A 17,915-nucleotide genomic window follows, 5' to 3' on the forward strand; every position below is an offset into this window, starting at 1 on the left:
AGGGTTAGACCAAAAAAAGGAATACTTTTTTTTTATTACCACGCCCACCATGACTAGCATTTTCTGACCCAATAAATATCTTTTTCAAAAGTGTAGGCGACAACAGTGTCAGTGAAGAGCTTGATATGAAATAGGCCTTCGGGTGTGTGAAGACAACAGAAGGGCAAGGTAATTATCAGAATATACTTTTGTTGCTTTTTACTGTGCATCAAGTTGTAGCCTATAATACTATAGGCCTACATATGGCATAGGCTATGACTAATTTTGTCACATGACTCAAAATGTGTAAAAATATGCTATTATTTAGGATAGCATATGGTCATTATGAAATTAGCCATAGTAAAACAAATGTGTTTTCTTCCAAAAATTCTTGGAATTTCCATAAATAAAATTTCTACCATAATGTAGCCTAATACATAATTTGAAATGTAGCCTACATGACTTTCAGAAAAATAATCCAAGAATGAAAAATGCTCCTGAAAGAGGTTATTTGTATACAGCTGCATTGATAAGTGAACTGCTAGAGTGTGAAAATAATATTTTAAGACACTTTAATTAAGATTTTCTATTGCATCATGCTATGCAAACACATCAAAGGATGTGAAGTGTTTCAAGAAAGTCCATATGATCAAAAACCCAAATAGTTAATCAAATAAATAAACTAAGCCAGCCAGAAAAAAAACTTGAGAACACCCATTTTTGCTTCCAAAGACCATGTCGTTTGTTCAAATCCCACCCCAACGTGCGGGGAGGATCTGCATATAAATGCAGTAAAGTCAGTGAAGTTAAACGAAAGGGGTGACTATACAAGAGGAGCATGGCATCTTTTGGGCTGCAGATGTTAGGGGTCGCCCTGTCTTTTGTTGGGTTTCTGGGATCTATCATAACCTGCGCCCTACCGATGTGGAAGTCTACAGTCTACTCAATCGGCATCCTCTCGACGACTCAGGTCATTTGGGAGGGACTGTGGATGATGTGTGTGACCCAGGGCACGGGGCACATGCAGTGCAAAAAGTACGATCCAATGTTCGTGTTTCCTGTGGATGTACTAGCCGCGCGCGCTTTACTCATCATCTCCATCTTGCTCTCTGTCGTCGGCCTTCTCCTGGCGGTTGTAGGAGGGAAATGCACCACCTGTATCGAGGACAAAACCGCGAGAGCAGCACTTGTCATATCTGCGGGGTTTTTTTTCCTAATCGCCGGACTGCTGTGTCTCACACCTGTCTGCTGGTCGGCGTACACCATCGTCCGGGATTTCTGCAATCCGCCCCTGACGGACGTGGCGAGATTCGGGCCGTCGCTTTACACGGGCTGGTGTTCCGCAGGGCTGCTGCTCACCGGGGGCGCGATACTCTGCTGTCGGCTTCCGAAACACGAACGAGCATTCGTCGCCAAAACCCCCGCACCGAAATCAAACGACTCGGAAAAAGAAATTGAATGAAGAACATTTAAAAGTAGATCAGAACTTGTGTCTGAGTTTGTACTCAAGGTTTCTATAATAAACATAAAAGGTTACACTTTTGACAGTATGGATTAATTATCCAATGTTTTAAATAGGCTAAAACATATGTTTGTATACCTAGATACAAAGTTGTACAAAGATCTAATTGCACAAAGTAAAATGAAGTCAAAAATAAAAGCTTTATATTCAAATGGTAAAGTGACGCTCTTTTTTATCTCTTTGGTTAAAACTATAGGCTTACAAGAAATGCAATTTATACACAAATGATAAATTAACACATACTAACATCTCTTCTCTGATGAACACATTTTAAATAAATGTCATGTTGATCAATTATGTGTGGGGTGCAGAGCTTGGTGACTGACTGTCCAGAGATCTTGGCATTATTTTTTTCTTTTTATATAAAAAAATATAAGCAGCAATATTAAAAATGGTGTGGCATTTAAAAAAGTGGAACCCCTTTAGACCTTGCATGACTGTCTGTGTGTAAAGGTCATTCATTTATTTTATTTTTTATAAATATATAGCCTATTTTGACATTTATATTCAGGTCAAATTAATCAATTAACTTAATAATAAAATCTTACATAAACTCATGTATTTTATGTGCAAGAAAAGTGGTTACACCACTTAGGATAAAAGTTTTAAATGTTATCAAACATTAAATAATAAAAATATAACCAACATGAATGGTCATGTCCAAATGTTTGGTTTTTTTTTATATCCTTTTTATCATCTCAAGACATCCTTACTTGTCGTTGACCCACAAAAACAACACTTATTTGTCATATTTCTAATTCCTGGTCAGAGTTCTCAGCTTGTTTAAAACATTAGCAAGGCTCTGTTATTAATGATTGAGCTTGTTTAATATTGTGCAGTAGTTGGAGTGCAAAGTGTTTCTCCTTGACAACGAAAATAGCTTATTGTGTGCATGGGGAAAAATCAGCAGCTGTGAAATGGTCAGAGTGTACAATTGCGCATGAGTGTAAAAAAAGAAATTTTCAGGGTCAATCACACACAAACACAGTTTTATTTTGATCACCTTTTTATTGTAAATGAACATTGTAAACTCATATTCATCTCCTTTCATTCAGTAATTTTCAAGCATTTAGCAAGTGACAAAGTTGTGATAATTTACGTGACGTGCAATGAGTCATTTTGCCCAGTAGCCTACTTGCCATATATCTTCAAGTTATGCTTGTTTTCTCACACGTAATCCATTGCTGGGGTCACAGATCTTGCATGGGTGTATGTCGTGTAGGGCCTACTGTCATTGGACGGGCAGTTCCAACAAAGAAGCCCACCACCCAGCAACAAGAGGCCTCCAGATCCCCAGCCTATGTAGAGACATGCTCCAAGCTCCCGCCGCTGGCCTGCTGTTACTAAAGGGTTGTAGAAGTCCCTGATAAGAGTGTGTGCAGACCAGCACACGGGTATCAGGAGGAGAAAGCCAGCGATAATTAAAACCACCCCTGAGACGATGCACGCTCTGGCTTTGGCTGTTTCGTCCTCCAAGCAGTTGGTACACTTTCCTCCAGCCACAGCCATCAGGAATCCAAAGATGCCCATCATGATGGAGATGATAACCATGACTCTGGAAGCCTGCAGATCTTGTGATAGAGCCAACATGGAGTCGTAGACCTTACACTGCATCTGTCCGGTGCTCTGCACGACACAGCTCATCCACAAACCCTCCCAGATGATTTGTGCCGTGACGATGTTCGCTCCAACAAAGGCTGTGACCCTCCACATTGGCATGCCACAGGTGATGATGGTCCCCAACCAGCCTATCATTGAAAGCATGATGCCCAGGATCTGGATGCCTTGAGATGCCATTGTTGCCGGACACAGGTCACTTCATGGATGGTTGCGCAAAGCGTCTGAGAAGTTTTATTTGTCAGGGTTTTATAGCCCACAAACTTTGGGCGGAGTTCTTGCATAAAAAGAAAACTGGACATTTGATATTCTTTGACTATTGTGTGAGTTGTATGAAGAGCTAGACAACTTGAGAAACCACTTGACAGTCCAGATGAATTAAAAAAAGCACTAAAAAGAGTATGCATACTGGTGAAATAGCTTCACATTATTATGGGTTTTGTGTGATAAATAAGATTTTATTCTTATTTTGTTTTTAGTTGTTTGTTTCAGGGTTGGGCAAAATTAAAAAGAGAGAAATTGTAACATGTACTGTATGTTGAAAATTAAAAGATTTACCTTGAACTTTAATTATCAAGTAAAAAGGAATTTATAGGAATTTAATTTATGATAAGCCATTGGACCAGCAGTTTGAAAAAATGAATGGATGAACGTTGTCTGGTGAGACGTGGGAATTATTTTGACGTGCGACTCTCACAGTGCATCATGGGTATTCTCTAGCCATTGAGCGTACATCGGTTGTAGACTCGTTATTGCGGTGCATTGTGGGATTGAAGGAGTAGGCTACGCTCAATAACGTCCACTCTACTTTCGGACACCACTACAAATGGCTGTCCCTTCAAATAATGCCCTATTTAATGTCCTCTTGGGTGCCATTAATCACTAATTAAGTTCATCCATTGCTCATTTAGTTCCCTTCCCTCGTTTGCCTCTGTGTATTTATAGCCCTCAGTTTGTTCAATTATTTGTCTTGTGTCTTGTTTGTGCTTCCACGTGTTCTTCCTATGAGCTTCTTCATTGTGTTTTGTTGTTATTATTATTAAAGTTCTTCAATTAGATCCTTCTTGTTTTGCCTGACCATATATAGATAGATAGATAGATAGATAGATAGATAGATTGATTGATTGATTGATTGATAGATAGATAGATAGATAGATAGTATTAATTTCTTTGAATTTCAATTCAGTGTAATTCTTCTTTCTTACATTTAAATTCAACTTGCAAAACTGTATCCTGTTTGCTCCCACAAATTCTAAATACACAATCCAGGTTGTTATAGACTTTCACAATTAAATTTGTTTTGTTAAAAAAAACAAAAAGCAACTGGCTTATAATTACTAGCAGCTCTGAGTAAACATAAGCCAAACCTTAGATCGTGTTTAGTCTTGTCAAATTCGTGGACCTGAAAAACCACACCTGCTCTGCTCTGTTTTTTTTTTTTTTTTTTGTCAACTCCCTTTGAGAATATTTTGTACACTTGACTCTTTTGAAATCTAAGTTCCATAGGGCAGGTGACACATAATGGAGGGCTGTAATATGACACCCATGTCAACACCCATGCAAATGCATTAATAGCGGACAGACAGTCCAAAAGACTGGTGTGATACAAACTTTTTTCATTTTTATTTTCATTTGTCCAGACGTTTATATCAGAAAAAAAAAAATGCTTTTTGCAGTACAAAACAGTAATATTTACAAAATCATAAATGTTGCAAAATACTTGAAAAAATGAAAATACATTTTGAACAACAATAACAACAACAAGAACCACAGTACATTTTAAGAGGAAAATTTGATCATACTTAAGACAGATTTCCAGATTAACTTCCTTTAACTGCAGATTTTTTTAAAAAAGATGTGGTTCCCCATTGTCCTCTTTGTCTTTGTGTTGAATATATAAAATATATGAAAACTTGTAGCATCAGCGTTTCATTGACTGCTTTTCAAGTCCTCATGATTCCTGCTGCAAACTCTTTTTGAGCCGCTACATCCTGGACAAACCAAGATTGTAAACATTATAGGCACTGTAGAGTCCATTTTAGAGTAGATCATTTACACAAAGTTTTTGCCATGGGGTGCAGAGGCTTCAGAGCGAGGGTTAGCATTATATTTGGCGGTGTATTTTCCTGTTTCTTCTTTTGGTGGGCAGTTACAGCAGAGCAAAGCTCCCCCGATGATCAACAGCGCGGCGGCCCCCCAGCCGATGTAAAGCGCTGCTCCCAGCTCTCTCTTTAGTGCTGCGTTCACCAAGGGGTTGTAGAAGTCCTGGATGACGGAGTTGGCCGTCCAGCACACCGGGATCAGACACAGCACCCCAGCAATGATGAAAATCACACCGGCAGTGATAGCGACCTTGGTTTTGGAGCTCTCGTCCTCAACGCAATTGGTGCACTTGCCGCCAGCCACCGCCAGCATGATGCCCAGGATCCCAATCACGACTGCAATGACCGTGAGGGCGCGGGCGGCCTGAAGGTCTGAGCTGAGGGCCAGCATGGAGTCGTAGACTTTACACTGCATCTGTCCGGTACTTTGCACGACGCAGTTCATCCAGATTCCCTCCCATGATGTCTGGGCCGTGACGATGCTATTGCCAATGAAAGCTGTAACTTTCCACATGGGAAGAGCGCAGACCACAATGACACCGATCCATCCTATGATGGCCAGGGCGATGCCCAGTAACTGAAGCCCAGCAGACACCATAACCTTTGTCTTTTTTTTTTTTTGGTTTTGAGGAGGCTCTCTTCGCACTGCTTACAGGTGTATGCCTCAGAGGGTGTGTGCTGATGCTTTAAAGAGCCTGTGTTTATGGAGGCGGGACTTCTAACGAATGACTTGCTCTGCTGGTTTTGTGGTTACTTCATGGGATCCAACTGATGTTGAATGCGTCACTCCCTTAAATATATATTTTTTATTGCGGACACAGCACCTTATATGGTTTGCTCTCTTGTTTACACTTCAAAATTTAAAAATATTAGCCTATGTAATAAAATCCATGGAGGGGTCTGTGAAATATATCAAGAACATATGTAGGCTACTGCACAAGTAAGAAAAAATGCCTTTTTGTTAGAATTAAGGGACAGAAAGACAGGGAGTGCCCCTGACAGGAAGTGATCAAATTATAATTCCTGAGTGGGTGTATGTATATATATATATATATATATATATATATATATATATATATATATATATATATATATATATATATATATATATATATATATATATATTATTTTACAGTGTATAAGGGATTTTGTTCTAGGAAAACACAGTAAGGACCTTGATAATATTTCTCTGTTTAGTTTGCTCTCCCTCATGGTCAACAAAGTATCAAGAAAGTGGCGGCTGGTTTCATATGACACAATAGAGCAGGCGTGGAGATTTTAGGAATGTTTTCCGTAGCTTGTGGAGCACTGACCATTATCTCATCGCACTCCATTCAGGTCAAAGATATCTCAAGTAAAAAAACTTTTTGCTTCTGGATATGACACATGTAACAAATATGCTATATTTACAAAGTTTCTTACACAGCACGTTAGCAATTCCCATGGCAACCATTTCTCAAGAGTTCGCTGACGCTGTAGGGGAGGAGCAGCCCAAATGCACCTGTAGGCCTACCTAGACTACCTGGAACTGGTCAAACTGGTTTCTGCCGGAGAACAGGTGAATGTTGAAAAATTTGCCTGGGCAAGACTGAACAGCTCAGATCGTTGCAGCAACAAGTCTGTTTAACTGACAATAACAGAGGAATAATAAAAGATCAAATGTATATAGGCTATAACTACACATATAGAATATAAGCGCGGCTCTAATATAACAAGAATCACAGATGGCGTTACACTGTGAACAACAAATATAAAATATTGGAAAGGAACAAAAACATATCTTAACGGAAGATTGACAGCCTAGTTAATGTGATGTCACAGGCAAAGGGTGTGTGTGTGTTTGTTTTCCTTGAGTGTTTAAATCTTCCCCTGTTTCAAATAGCCTATCACATTCAGAAAAACATGATGTTTGAGTCAAACAGAGAGACCCCCACTCCCTTCGTTGACAAGACAAGGGGCTGTTTCACATGGGATTGGTTCTGAAAAAGCTAAGCCTTGAACTCTTTTGAGACTCACCATATAATGCTCAATCATTTCAACTAATGTGTGCTAATTATATGAGCAACATAAATATAAGCAACAGAAAATGATGTAGGCCTACATTACATTTAAAAACACTTGTGATAGGCTACTCAGAAAGTTTGCAGTTCAGAAAGTAAACCTATACAGTCTAATTTTCATAATGAATGCCTAGTGTGTTAGGCCTACATGTGTTTGGCAGATGTTTTGTATGGTACATGTATGCCTACTAGTGGCTACATGTTGTATTGGAAAGAAGTTTCAGACGAGTACAGTGAAGTGACGCAGCCCAGCGGACACCTTTTCCGCTGTTTATTGATTTATTAGTCATTTTCTATTACATACAGTAGCCTACATCGAAACTCGCAATAAGGGTCGGGTTTTTACCTACTTGTTTAACAACTAGGAACTGGAAGTGGAAAACTACTTTCAAAACTAAGTTAATGATATAATTTGTCATGACGGGAAGTAGCCTAGCCTACGTGTCTTTGGCTTTTACACCCCCTTTGCACGCGAGTTAGTTTTAGCGGAGAAAATGTAGCCGATGTCTCGCAGTTCAAAGTCTCTTTATGTTCAGAAAACTTAAACAATAGAATATGATAAAATAAATAACGTGATGTCTGAGTAGCCTAACACATGTTCAGAAAGTTTTTCTGTTTGTCTCTGTAACGTTTTATTTTGGTTTATATTTTAATAACAGGTGTAGTTTCTACAATGTTTTTAAAATGTTATACTACAACTAAAAAGCAACATTGTGAAATGTTGTAAAAAATGTTTTGTGCTTGCTGGTTCGTGGATGTAGTAGAGAGGCAATTCAACCTGTAAACAAAAAAGAAAAAAGAAATACCATTAATTTAACTCAGGAAATAATTAGTCTACAAATAATGTCAAAAGTGGTGGCCAATGGAGTGCCACAGGAAGCACTGGCCACTCCCCCTTTGTCCATTTAAGAGAACAACATCTTCCCACTGAAACTCATTAGTCATGACCGTGGCTGTGCCTCACAGAAACTCATTTGAATATAATCAGTGTTCACTGAGAGGGAAGTAGGCCAACACACTGCTGATGACGTCATACTCGCCTATCAAACACAGACTGGTTTCGGGCGGTCTTGTAAAAACTTGGCAATAACTATTTCTTCTTCTCTTTTATTTTTTACTTCACATAAAATGTTATATGGGTTTGGGATTATGTGCTACAAGACTTTTCAATATCTTCCTTTAGCTTCAGGCTCTCTGGGTGTGCCCAGTTTCATATTTGAGAACCGTATTTTATTGAACGTAAAATGTTGATCAAGTTACTTCTGTCAAATATAGGTTATTTATCAACTTGGTGGATTAATCAAATGTGACCCTGGACCACAAAACCAGGGTACATTTTTTGAAATTGAGATTTATACATCATCTGAAAGCTGAATAAATAAGCTTTCCATTGATGTATGGTTTGTTAGGATATAATATCCTGTGAGATACAACTATTTGAAAATCTGAGGGTGCAAAAAAAATCAAAACATTGAGAAAATCATTTTTAAAATTGTCCATTTATGTTTGCGATTGTGCTCACAAAAATAAATGTTTTTTATATTTACGGTAGGAAATTTACAAAATATCTTCATGGAACATGATCTTAATATCCTAATGATTTTTGGCATAAAATAAAAATCGATAATTTTGACCCATACAATGTATTGTTGGCTATTGCCACAAATATCCCCCTGCGACATGTGACTGGTTTTGTGATCCAGGGTCACAAATGTTTACTGGCTCAGAGTCTGGTTTAAGACATGTCAGTGATGTATTTACACTCAAAATCTCCCACGCACATTCACTGCAATGCAAGTGTTTTCCCTGTAAACAAACAGTGGAACTGCTTTACTGAGGAATTAAACAGGCGACCCTGTTGTTGTCTTATCAGGAATGCATAATTAGTTAATGTTTTAGTAAATACACAAATCCTGTATCAGAGGCCAAAAGATAACAAGGATAAACTAACACAACATAAGAATAATATGTAGAGTAAATAAAGTTCTGGATTATTAATTTGATGTGAAAAAAAGGCACACAATGATAATTAATATAATGACATTTAGGAAAATATTTTACTTAATTCATCTCCATTCCAATGATAATTTTGTGAAAGCCATAACTAAGATTTTCTGGGGCTGTGTTTATGATAGTATCAATGTAATGTAATCATGCATGAGTAAAGTTTTAGTGCTTTGGTTTAACAATTCTGTTACTGCTACTTTTGTAAGGAGCACAAGTAACATTCACTCACAAGAGTAAATTCTCATATGCAACATTGCCACATACTCCTGCTTTCATAAGAGTGTACACATCTGAAGAATCGTGTCTTTTTCTCCCAAGTAAACAAAGCTTGAACTGTAGGCTACTACAGATACTGACATAATATAATGGGTTACCACAATATCACTTTACCTGGTCTCTCAGCAGTTTTGCATTTTTTAAACTGAAACTTGCGCTTTAATTTCTCCTAAAGACAGCATTGTCTAACCTTCTTAATTACACACATATGGATGTAGTCTATCAGTTTCTTATCATTTCACTTATACACTTGTTTTTTGGTTGTGTCACTAAATGTAATACTTTACTTTCAACCAGGAAATGGAGATCTGAAATACTCTAAATACATACATGTTTTATGGCTAGACTTTATGGCCTGCAATCGAAGGTAACCTAGATTGATACAAGGACTTTGAATTCAGTAGTTAGTATGTTTGAGTATACTGCATACTACTTAAGAAGTGAGACAGCATAAATCTCTATTTTATTTCATTGAGGAAGTTAATAAACAATAACTATGAATATTTATTTGATTAGATTGAACAGATACTGCTTATTTTAAGTTTCCAGGCATTTTCCATATCCCTTGCAGCTCGTACGCCTTTAGAAACATAAATGTAATGATGGCATTTTGGCTATTTTAGGACAACAACAGTGAGATGTGTAAACTGTGATATATATACATACATTTTGTATATATGGGGGGGGGGGGGACTACTTCTTTAAGACTTCAGTATGCATGCATAATGGCCTAAACTAAGGTGTTTACATTGGTGTTGTCAATGATTGTCCATTAAAGAGCCATTTTTACACATCTACATTGGGTTATCTATTAACATTGGTAAACAGTCCCAACCTTTGGTTTAAACAAACTTTTTCCTGAGGCTACATTGTCTAAGTGCTACACAGAGAGCAGCTCCCCTTTTTATGAGGACGCTAACCAATACTAAGATCGCACCTTATCATCTGATGTCAGAACCCAGGTAACTCAGCCCTTTTTCTCAGAACAAAGGGAAATTTCTACCAGGACAGAACATTCCAGCCGTCCTTGAAGAGGAGATTCAGTGTGTCAACACCCACCCTCCATGCTTGAGTGGTCCTTCTGTGATTTTTGGAGATTCCTGATGTAATTGTGTCAAGGACTTCTACAGACGAAGTGAAAGCCTCAGTGAACAGAGAGAGCACAAGAGAGATCCAAGCAAATTTGAAAGCAGAAAGTGCGGAGACATGGCAGCTTTTGGTTTGGAGTTAATAGGCGTCACGCTCTCGGTTCTTGGCTGGCTTCTGAGCGTTGTGTGCTGCGCTCTGCCCATGTGGAGGGTCTCGGCATTCATCGGCACCAATATCGTCACAGCACAGGTGTACTGGGAGGGAATCTGGATGAGCTGTGTGGTTCAGAGCACCGGACAGATGCAGTGTAAAGTCTACGACTCTATGTTGGCTCTTCCTGCAGACCTACAGGCGGCTCGTGCTCTGGTGGTGGTGGCCATCATCGTGGGTATCCTAGCGCTCTTTGTCGCTATAGTGGGGGCCAAGTGCACCAACTGCATTGAGGATGAAGGGGCCAAAGCTCGTGTGATGATCAGCTCTGGTGCCGCCTTCATAACCGCTGCGGTCATGCAGCTTATTCCCGTGTCCTGGTCAGCACACACCGTTATTTTCGAGTTCTACAGCCCACTTGTTCCAGAAGCTCAGAAGATGGAAATAGGGGCTTCGCTGTACCTTGGCTGGGCCGCGGCGGCTCTGTTGCTGATCGGAGGCTCCATTCTGTGCTGCAGTTGCCCACCTAAAGATGAGACAAGGTACCCGCCACAGAGTCGTATAGCCTACTCAGCCCACCACTCAGTGGCTCCAAGCACCTACAACAAGAGAGATTATGTCTGAGGACCTCTGAGGACTTTTGAGTTCTACTGTCAGTCTTTCATACAAAGATAATTGTGACCATATGGGTTGGAGGTAACTCAAAATCTTGTTTACTTTTTCTCCATGTGAACATTTCTACATGCTTTTGTTTTGTCCATTGTCCATTTTCACTCCACATTTTGTTAGCATATTTTATTTTATTTGTTAGCCTATTTTAGCCTATTTTAGCAAGATGCATAATCATCTGTTATGTTTTAAGTCAAATTGTCAGTTGTTTCATAAAGGGAAAAAGTCAGTGGTTTTATTTTTGTAGTCTTGTGTGTTCTTATGTACTATTTTTGCTCTATTTTCTTTGACAGTTTTTACACTTTTAACAAAGTTGTTTGTGAATTAATATTTTTTATACTTTCACTTAAAAGAATAAAAATGGACTATATACTAATGACTCGAATCTAAATGGAAAATCCTGTGTTGTACCAATATGTTTATTCTTTGCTTAAATTGTAATCAACTCTGTAAATGTTTAGTTGTGTTTAATGTTTATTTCAGTGGCGTTCTTATTCTTACTCATTGAAACTCTTTATCAATGAACAACAGCCACATCTTATTTTTCTACAGTCTGTGTATGTGTTACAAAATACAGGACAAGTGGATTTGAGAGACACAAACACAAGACTGGATTCAAGCTCTAAGTTCAAGTTCCACTGGCCAACACAACAGAGAAACAATGAGACTATGTGCAGGCACCTCCCAAAGTTTTGTCAGATTAAATATATTGTGCACATTTGCGTGTTTGCGGTTGTGTTTAATCATTAGAATATATATTTGAATAAGTATAACTGAATTATAATTGAATTCCTGATTATTATTAAAAAACACAAATAAATTCAACCTGTATGTCTTATCATTTGTTGAGTTTGATAATAGTTCTTAAGAGATTTCCACACTGAGTGCTTAACCCTGGGTAAGGGCCCTATCTTTTTAAACTGCGGGTAAAGGCCACTTTAACCCCTAGGTTAAGCAACGTTTTAACTGAAATGTTGAAAGATGGTTTGAATGGTAACAGTGTAAAACAGTGGGGTGCTATAATGTTTCAGTAACCCTTCATAATCTACAGAGAGTGCTTACCTCGTTACATTTTCTTACACTTTGTACTTGTACGTCACAGAAACGTTCACTTGTCTAAAAAAATAATGATGTGCAGCGATGGAATATGCGTAAACCGAGGTGAAAAGACTACATTTGTTTCACCATTGTTGGTTTTGAGCGATTTAAACAGCTACAGTGTATTTATGTGGAGAAATTTTACAGTCAAGCGTTGCCCCAGTCACTAGCTATATTTGTCCACTCAATATTATTGACCTCATAAATACACAAATAAGAATTTTAAAGTCGTGAGATCAAAATGGACAAATCTTATTATTTTTTATGTAAAAATAGCAGTATTTATTATACTGGCACAAGGGATGTACATCCTGTCACTCACCAGTGTTGGGGAAAGTTACTTTAAAAAAGTAATGCGTTACAATTTTGTGTTACTCCCTAAACAGTAAGTAATTGTGTTACTTAGTTACTTTTAATGGGAAGTAAGGTGTTATTACTTTTACGTTACTTTTTCTCACCTGGGCTGTGCTTGCTTTGTTTTTTAATACAATTTATTTAAAAAAAAATTAAAAAATGCTTTTAATGTAAATGCCCTTTCACATCAAAAGTGAAATGAATAAGCCTAAAACTGAAATGAAATGCAAATTCACGCCTACAGTAGACGGTGCAGCTCAAACACACATTTCAGCTGTGCTGACATTCTAAATGCAGAAGAATCGGATGCAGAAGCTTCAGCATATAAAAACCAAAACATGTAACTCATACGTGATGTTTATATAAAGTCATTTTTGCTTAGTATGGCTGAATTGGATCATCGAAGGTCAGCAGCAAAGACATTGGTTAATAAAGTGAGATTAAATACATAAAGTACATTTGTGTAATTTAACTTTTAATTATTGCAGGTTTGCGTAATATTTGAGTTTGCATTTCACTATTTTTATTTTGAGTAATACTAAATCTGTAATACTCACAATGGTCCAACCATCCAATTAATTCCCGATGGGCAAAATCAAGTCCCGCCCTACCTTTTTTGTCCGAAAAAACATTTGAATGAGGTAACCAAAAATGTTATGTTAACTAAAATAATTTTTTTACTATACAAAACATAGAAAAGCCAATTCAAAGAATTACAGAATGACTTAGCATATAATTTGCAATAAATAAATGATTAAATACATAGACTTAGCAGTGTTATTGCTATTACCGCTTAGTTGACATTATTTGGCTATGGGGGAAAGGGAGGCCTAAACTTGTTTATAATTTTGTTTACACATTTCACCAGATTTCTACATCTGTTGTTTTCTGAAATTTTACATCCACTAAAAATCATTTTTGGAAGACATATTTTCAATGTTTCTGACAAATGTGCAGGCTTTTTAATGCAACTGCTGCTAATCACAGCACTCCTCAGTTGAAGTGAAAGATCATTGAGAGGAGTTGTTTCCACAGCATGCTAATAGCTTTAAAGACATCTTATCATTCAGACACTAATATAGCCTCTTAGTTACATCACCAAAGCTAACCCCCCCCCCCCCCTGTTTTATGATGCTGAAGACTAAGAAGAGGAAAAGGAATCAACAATAACAAGTTACAATGGATTATTCTCTGTTAAAATCCCAATGACCATTGATATAAAGTCAGTCAATAAAATCCATTAATCAATGCTATCGTGAATGCTAAGAAAGTCTGAGATCCAATGCGACATCACTAATGGATTCAGTGTGAAATATTATCCGTCTTTTCCACCCCATTGATTACTGACCTGTGTTTCCAGGTTCTTTTTCCTGACTGAGCCTGTTTCTCTACTTCACACAATGTAAGTAGGAATTGGATTTCCAACGAAAGAAAAAACCAATGCATTGTTCATCTCTCCGCAGTGCCAATAGCAGGCAGGTGACGTGTACAAACCGGTATTACATCCACCTATGTCATCGAGTTAAGATCCTCCTCCAGTAGCACCTGTCTCTTTGGGAATATAAAGGCTGCTTGGATTCAAAGCACCTTCGCAGGCAAAAACAAAGACAGGAAGGATTGGGACGCTTACATCTATATTGACATCTCAGCACTAGGTACATGATCTTCCACCCTTTTTAAAATTTCTAAAGTACTGCTTTTATTTGTGTATGAAATTCATGACTAACCAATATCTCCTTTTCCTAGGTAAAAAAAAGTACACCTAACAGGCATCATGTCGATGGGAATGGAGATCGGGGGCATTGCCCTGGGCATTATCGGCTGGATCATGGGCATTGTCGCTTGCGCTCTCCCTATGTGGCGTGTCTCTGCCTTCGTTGGCGCGAACATCGTCACGGCACAAAACATCTGGGAAGGTTTGTGGATGAACTGTGTTGTACAGAGCACCGGACAGATGCAGTGCAAGATCTACGACTCCATGCTAGCACTGTCACAGGACATGCAGGCGTCCAGAGCCATGTCAATCATCGCCATCATCTTGGCCATTCTGGGCGTGATGATCTCCATCATGGGCGCAAAATGCACCAATTGTATCGAGGAGGAAGCAGCCAAGGCTAAAGTCATGATCGTCTCCGGCATCCTGTTCATTCTTTCCGGCATCCTGGAGCTCATTCCAGCGGCCTGGGTTGCAAACCAAATCATTCGTGATTTCTACAACCCGTTACTGCCCTCCCCTCAGCAAAGAGAGATCGGGGCATCGATCTACATAGGGTTTGCTGCTGCTGTTCTGTTACTGATTGGAGGAGCATTGCTGTGCTGCACCTGTCCTCCACGGGAGAAGAACTACAAGGCACCAAGAATGGGCTACTCCGCTCCACGCTCTACTAATGGTGGATATGACAGGAAGGACTATGTTTAAAACATTGGTTTCTTGTAGGGAAAAGATTTGAAGATTTGAAAGATTTTGAAGATCTCACACAAAGGGTGAAGATACTTCTGAAAGGACTCCGCAATGAAGGGTCATACGATGCTGTCAATATTTGCTTTTCGTCTGACTGGTGTGTGTGTGTATGTGTGTGTGTGTGTGTGTGTGTGTGTGTGTGTGTGTGTGTGTTAAGGGCTGGTTTTGTAGGTTTACTTTTTAGGGATTTTTGTGTTTATACATTTCCTATTTGATATTATTTTAATTGCTGTTGTTTAAATGTGGCCGTTTTTTGTTCAACTGTTGTCCTTTTTTGTTTCATGTCATACCTAACTGCATAACTGGTGTCAAAATGGATTCTTTGCTCTGTGAAAGCAAACTTCAATAACTTCAATAAGTAGAGATGTGCAAATGTTTTATTAAAGTGGTCGCTTCTTTCGTCTGATGGCTTGTCTATCGCTGATCTATGTAGACAGGAATAGGAAGACTTAAGCTCTTTACATGTATTTGCTTAGGAAAATTCCACTGGACACAGAAACGGAATATATTATATTTTTCTTTTAGGCTTCAGTTGTGTCTATTCTTGAGGACATCAAGTTTTTCTGAATAGTTCCCCATGTTTTGTACAATTGTTTTATTATGTACAATTATTTTATTATATTTTCTACAGAGATTAAAGATTAAATGCATTTTCAAGATTTTCATAACCATTTTATTACTGTGACTAATATTTGTCAGTTGCTTTTATACTATCAACATTGATTGTGGAAATATGAAATAGTACAACAGCTGGTAAATAAAACAAATGGTCAGTTACAGCATACAAAAGACTGTTGGAGTGGTTATACCTGTTTGGCCCTTTGTTCTACAATTGGGGCAGTAATGTGAAAACACGTTCTGAGAGAGACCACTCAGCATACAAACCTTATGCAAGCTGTACTATTTACCATTGGTGGTGGCAGACAGATCCGACCAAAACTAGTTTGAATAAATGGCAAGGGGAAGTAGGATGGGGATTGAAAAGTACATTTATAAGGCACAAAATGTTTAGTTTACTATATGTACAGTATATATATCTGTATTTAATTCCATTGTAATTTCAACATAACTGCAATAAAAACAGAATTAATGCCCTAAGTGTTGATTAGATCCATCTAGCTGACATATATTGAGCAGCAAACAAAACATCAAGGAAGTTTGAGCTTTTAGATTTGGATCTTTGGATTAAAAATTAAGTTCGACACACTGCATTAAGCACAAGTTGGGATACTTTAAGAAAGAAAAACTATAACCATAGATTGAAACAGAGACTCTTGGTTATGAATTATATTGCAAAGTTAGGCAACAGGTCATGAAACCATGGTAAGTTGCAAACACATAACCCTAAGGCATATTAACACAAGCCAGCACTCTATAATGCTGTTCCCATAGAGACAATGCTTCTCAGGGATACGCCTTCTTCTCCACCTGTAAGAGAGGGGGAGGGGAACTCCACGTAGGAAAATTACTCACCTGGTGTGTTTGCTGTGAAGTTTCCTTGCAATCCAATCCTGATTTGAATTTTCATCTAGTGTGAATATACAGAACATTTATGTAATTATGCATTTATTATCATTTTTAGTATTTACGTGCAGCAGCACAAAATTTTTGTGTAGAGAATAAGGAAGAGTTTAAAGGTTAGGTAAAAGTGTTTTTTACTGAACAAATTATTTAGAGAGATCATTTTAACGATCAATTTCAGGACAAACAAAACAAGACAAACAAAGAGATTAACCAGAACAAAGATTTATGCTTTATGCTCTGCTATTGTATTAGTTAAGCTAAGAGATAAAATTACTAACAACCTGAGAAACAGTTTTGTCACAGTTATCAAGTTCACCTTGAACTTTTCTATACCTTCTGGTGGCACAGAGTGGCCTCATTAAAAATAACCTTTGTTTAAGTACTTCTTGTTTTAATTATTCACTGCTTTAAATAAGTATCCACAGTTAAGTTTCAACGTCATGTTCTATTTAGTTTTATTCATGATGTTCTCTTTTGTTTGTTACTATGGTGGTTAGTTCCCAGTTTTGTTAACAATCATCTCTGTGTATATAAGCCCTTAGTTTTCACTGTTTTGTGTTCGTGTTTCAGTATTCTCTTCTGTGTTTATTAAAGTTATCCTTCATTGTTCATTCTGCGTCACACGTCTTGGATTTATACTACACAGCCACCGTCACACAGATATATGATTTGTTTTTTATTTTTATAATGACCTATTTTAAAAAATCTGTCAGCATTATATTGAAAAAGGATTAATCATATTATATTAACTATATCTAACTAGTATATCTACTTCTAGTGTTTGAAAACTAACGAAGGTTTCCTTTTCAATACGATTCCCTTCGTATTGCGTCAGTGAGTATGGGAAACTCCATTTTCTCTGAATACTGAAGCCTGATTGGTTTATGTGTACCTATGGTTAAACTTGGAGATCAAGGACACTGACAAGACTCCTTGACTCCTCTGTCTCTTCCTCTGGCTGATTCGGTTCTGCATGACTTGCTGAGCGTTTCACGTCGGTTGCCGGT

General features: G+C 37.9%; 5 protein-coding genes across 5 annotated transcripts; 3 read left to right on the top strand and 2 right to left on the bottom strand.

Annotated features, from left to right (window-relative positions):
- The first annotated feature begins 89 nt into the window (after window positions 1–89).
- Window positions 90–16,482, top strand: cldn3c (claudin 3c). Its single transcript, XM_084138133.1, has 3 exons — window positions 90–168; window positions 14,387–14,578; window positions 14,670–16,482. The coding sequence occupies exon 3, from the start codon at window positions 14,698–14,700 to the stop codon at window positions 15,340–15,342; it is 645 nt and encodes a 214-aa protein (XP_083994259.1). The 5' UTR covers window positions 90–168; window positions 14,387–14,578; window positions 14,670–14,697; the 3' UTR covers window positions 15,343–16,482.
- Window positions 794–1,571, top strand: LOC311098071 (claudin-like protein ZF-A89). Its single transcript, XM_084138138.1, has one exon. The coding sequence runs from the start codon at window positions 818–820 to the stop codon at window positions 1,439–1,441; it is 624 nt and encodes a 207-aa protein (XP_083994264.1). The 5' UTR covers window positions 794–817; the 3' UTR covers window positions 1,442–1,571.
- LOC311098068 (claudin-4-like) lies at window positions 2,505–3,326 on the bottom strand. The gene has a single exon (XM_084138135.1). The coding sequence runs from the start codon at window positions 3,296–3,298 to the stop codon at window positions 2,669–2,671; it is 630 nt and encodes a 209-aa protein (XP_083994261.1). The 5' UTR covers window positions 3,299–3,326; the 3' UTR covers window positions 2,505–2,668.
- On the bottom strand, window positions 4,166–5,895 carry LOC311098065 (claudin-4-like). Its single transcript, XM_084138132.1, has one exon. It carries the CDS (start codon window positions 5,816–5,818, stop codon window positions 5,171–5,173), a length of 648 nt encoding a protein of 215 aa, XP_083994258.1. The 5' UTR covers window positions 5,819–5,895; the 3' UTR covers window positions 4,166–5,170.
- LOC311098062 (claudin-3-like) lies at window positions 10,480–12,269 on the top strand. The gene has a single exon (XM_084138127.1). The coding sequence runs from the start codon at window positions 10,770–10,772 to the stop codon at window positions 11,424–11,426; it is 657 nt and encodes a 218-aa protein (XP_083994253.1). The 5' UTR covers window positions 10,480–10,769; the 3' UTR covers window positions 11,427–12,269.
- Window positions 16,483–17,915: the final 1,433 nt, after the last annotated feature.

The sequence above is a fragment of the Abramis brama genome, assembly GCF_963993115.1.
Source record: "Abramis brama genome assembly, chromosome: 15".
Taxonomy (NCBI): Eukaryota; Metazoa; Chordata; class Actinopteri; order Cypriniformes; family Leuciscidae; genus Abramis; species Abramis brama.

Coding starts and splice junctions, on each gene's coding strand:
- LOC311098071 (XM_084138138.1), top strand. CDS start 818: ATGGCATCTTTTGGGCTGCAGATGTTAGGGGTCGCCCTGTCTTTTGTT.
- LOC311098068 (XM_084138135.1), bottom strand. CDS start 3,298: ATGGCATCTCAAGGCATCCAGATCCTGGGCATCATGCTTTCAATGATA.
- LOC311098065 (XM_084138132.1), bottom strand. CDS start 5,818: ATGGTGTCTGCTGGGCTTCAGTTACTGGGCATCGCCCTGGCCATCATA.
- LOC311098062 (XM_084138127.1), top strand. CDS start 10,770: ATGGCAGCTTTTGGTTTGGAGTTAATAGGCGTCACGCTCTCGGTTCTT.
- cldn3c (XM_084138133.1), top strand. CDS start 14,698: ATGTCGATGGGAATGGAGATCGGGGGCATTGCCCTGGGCATTATCGGC.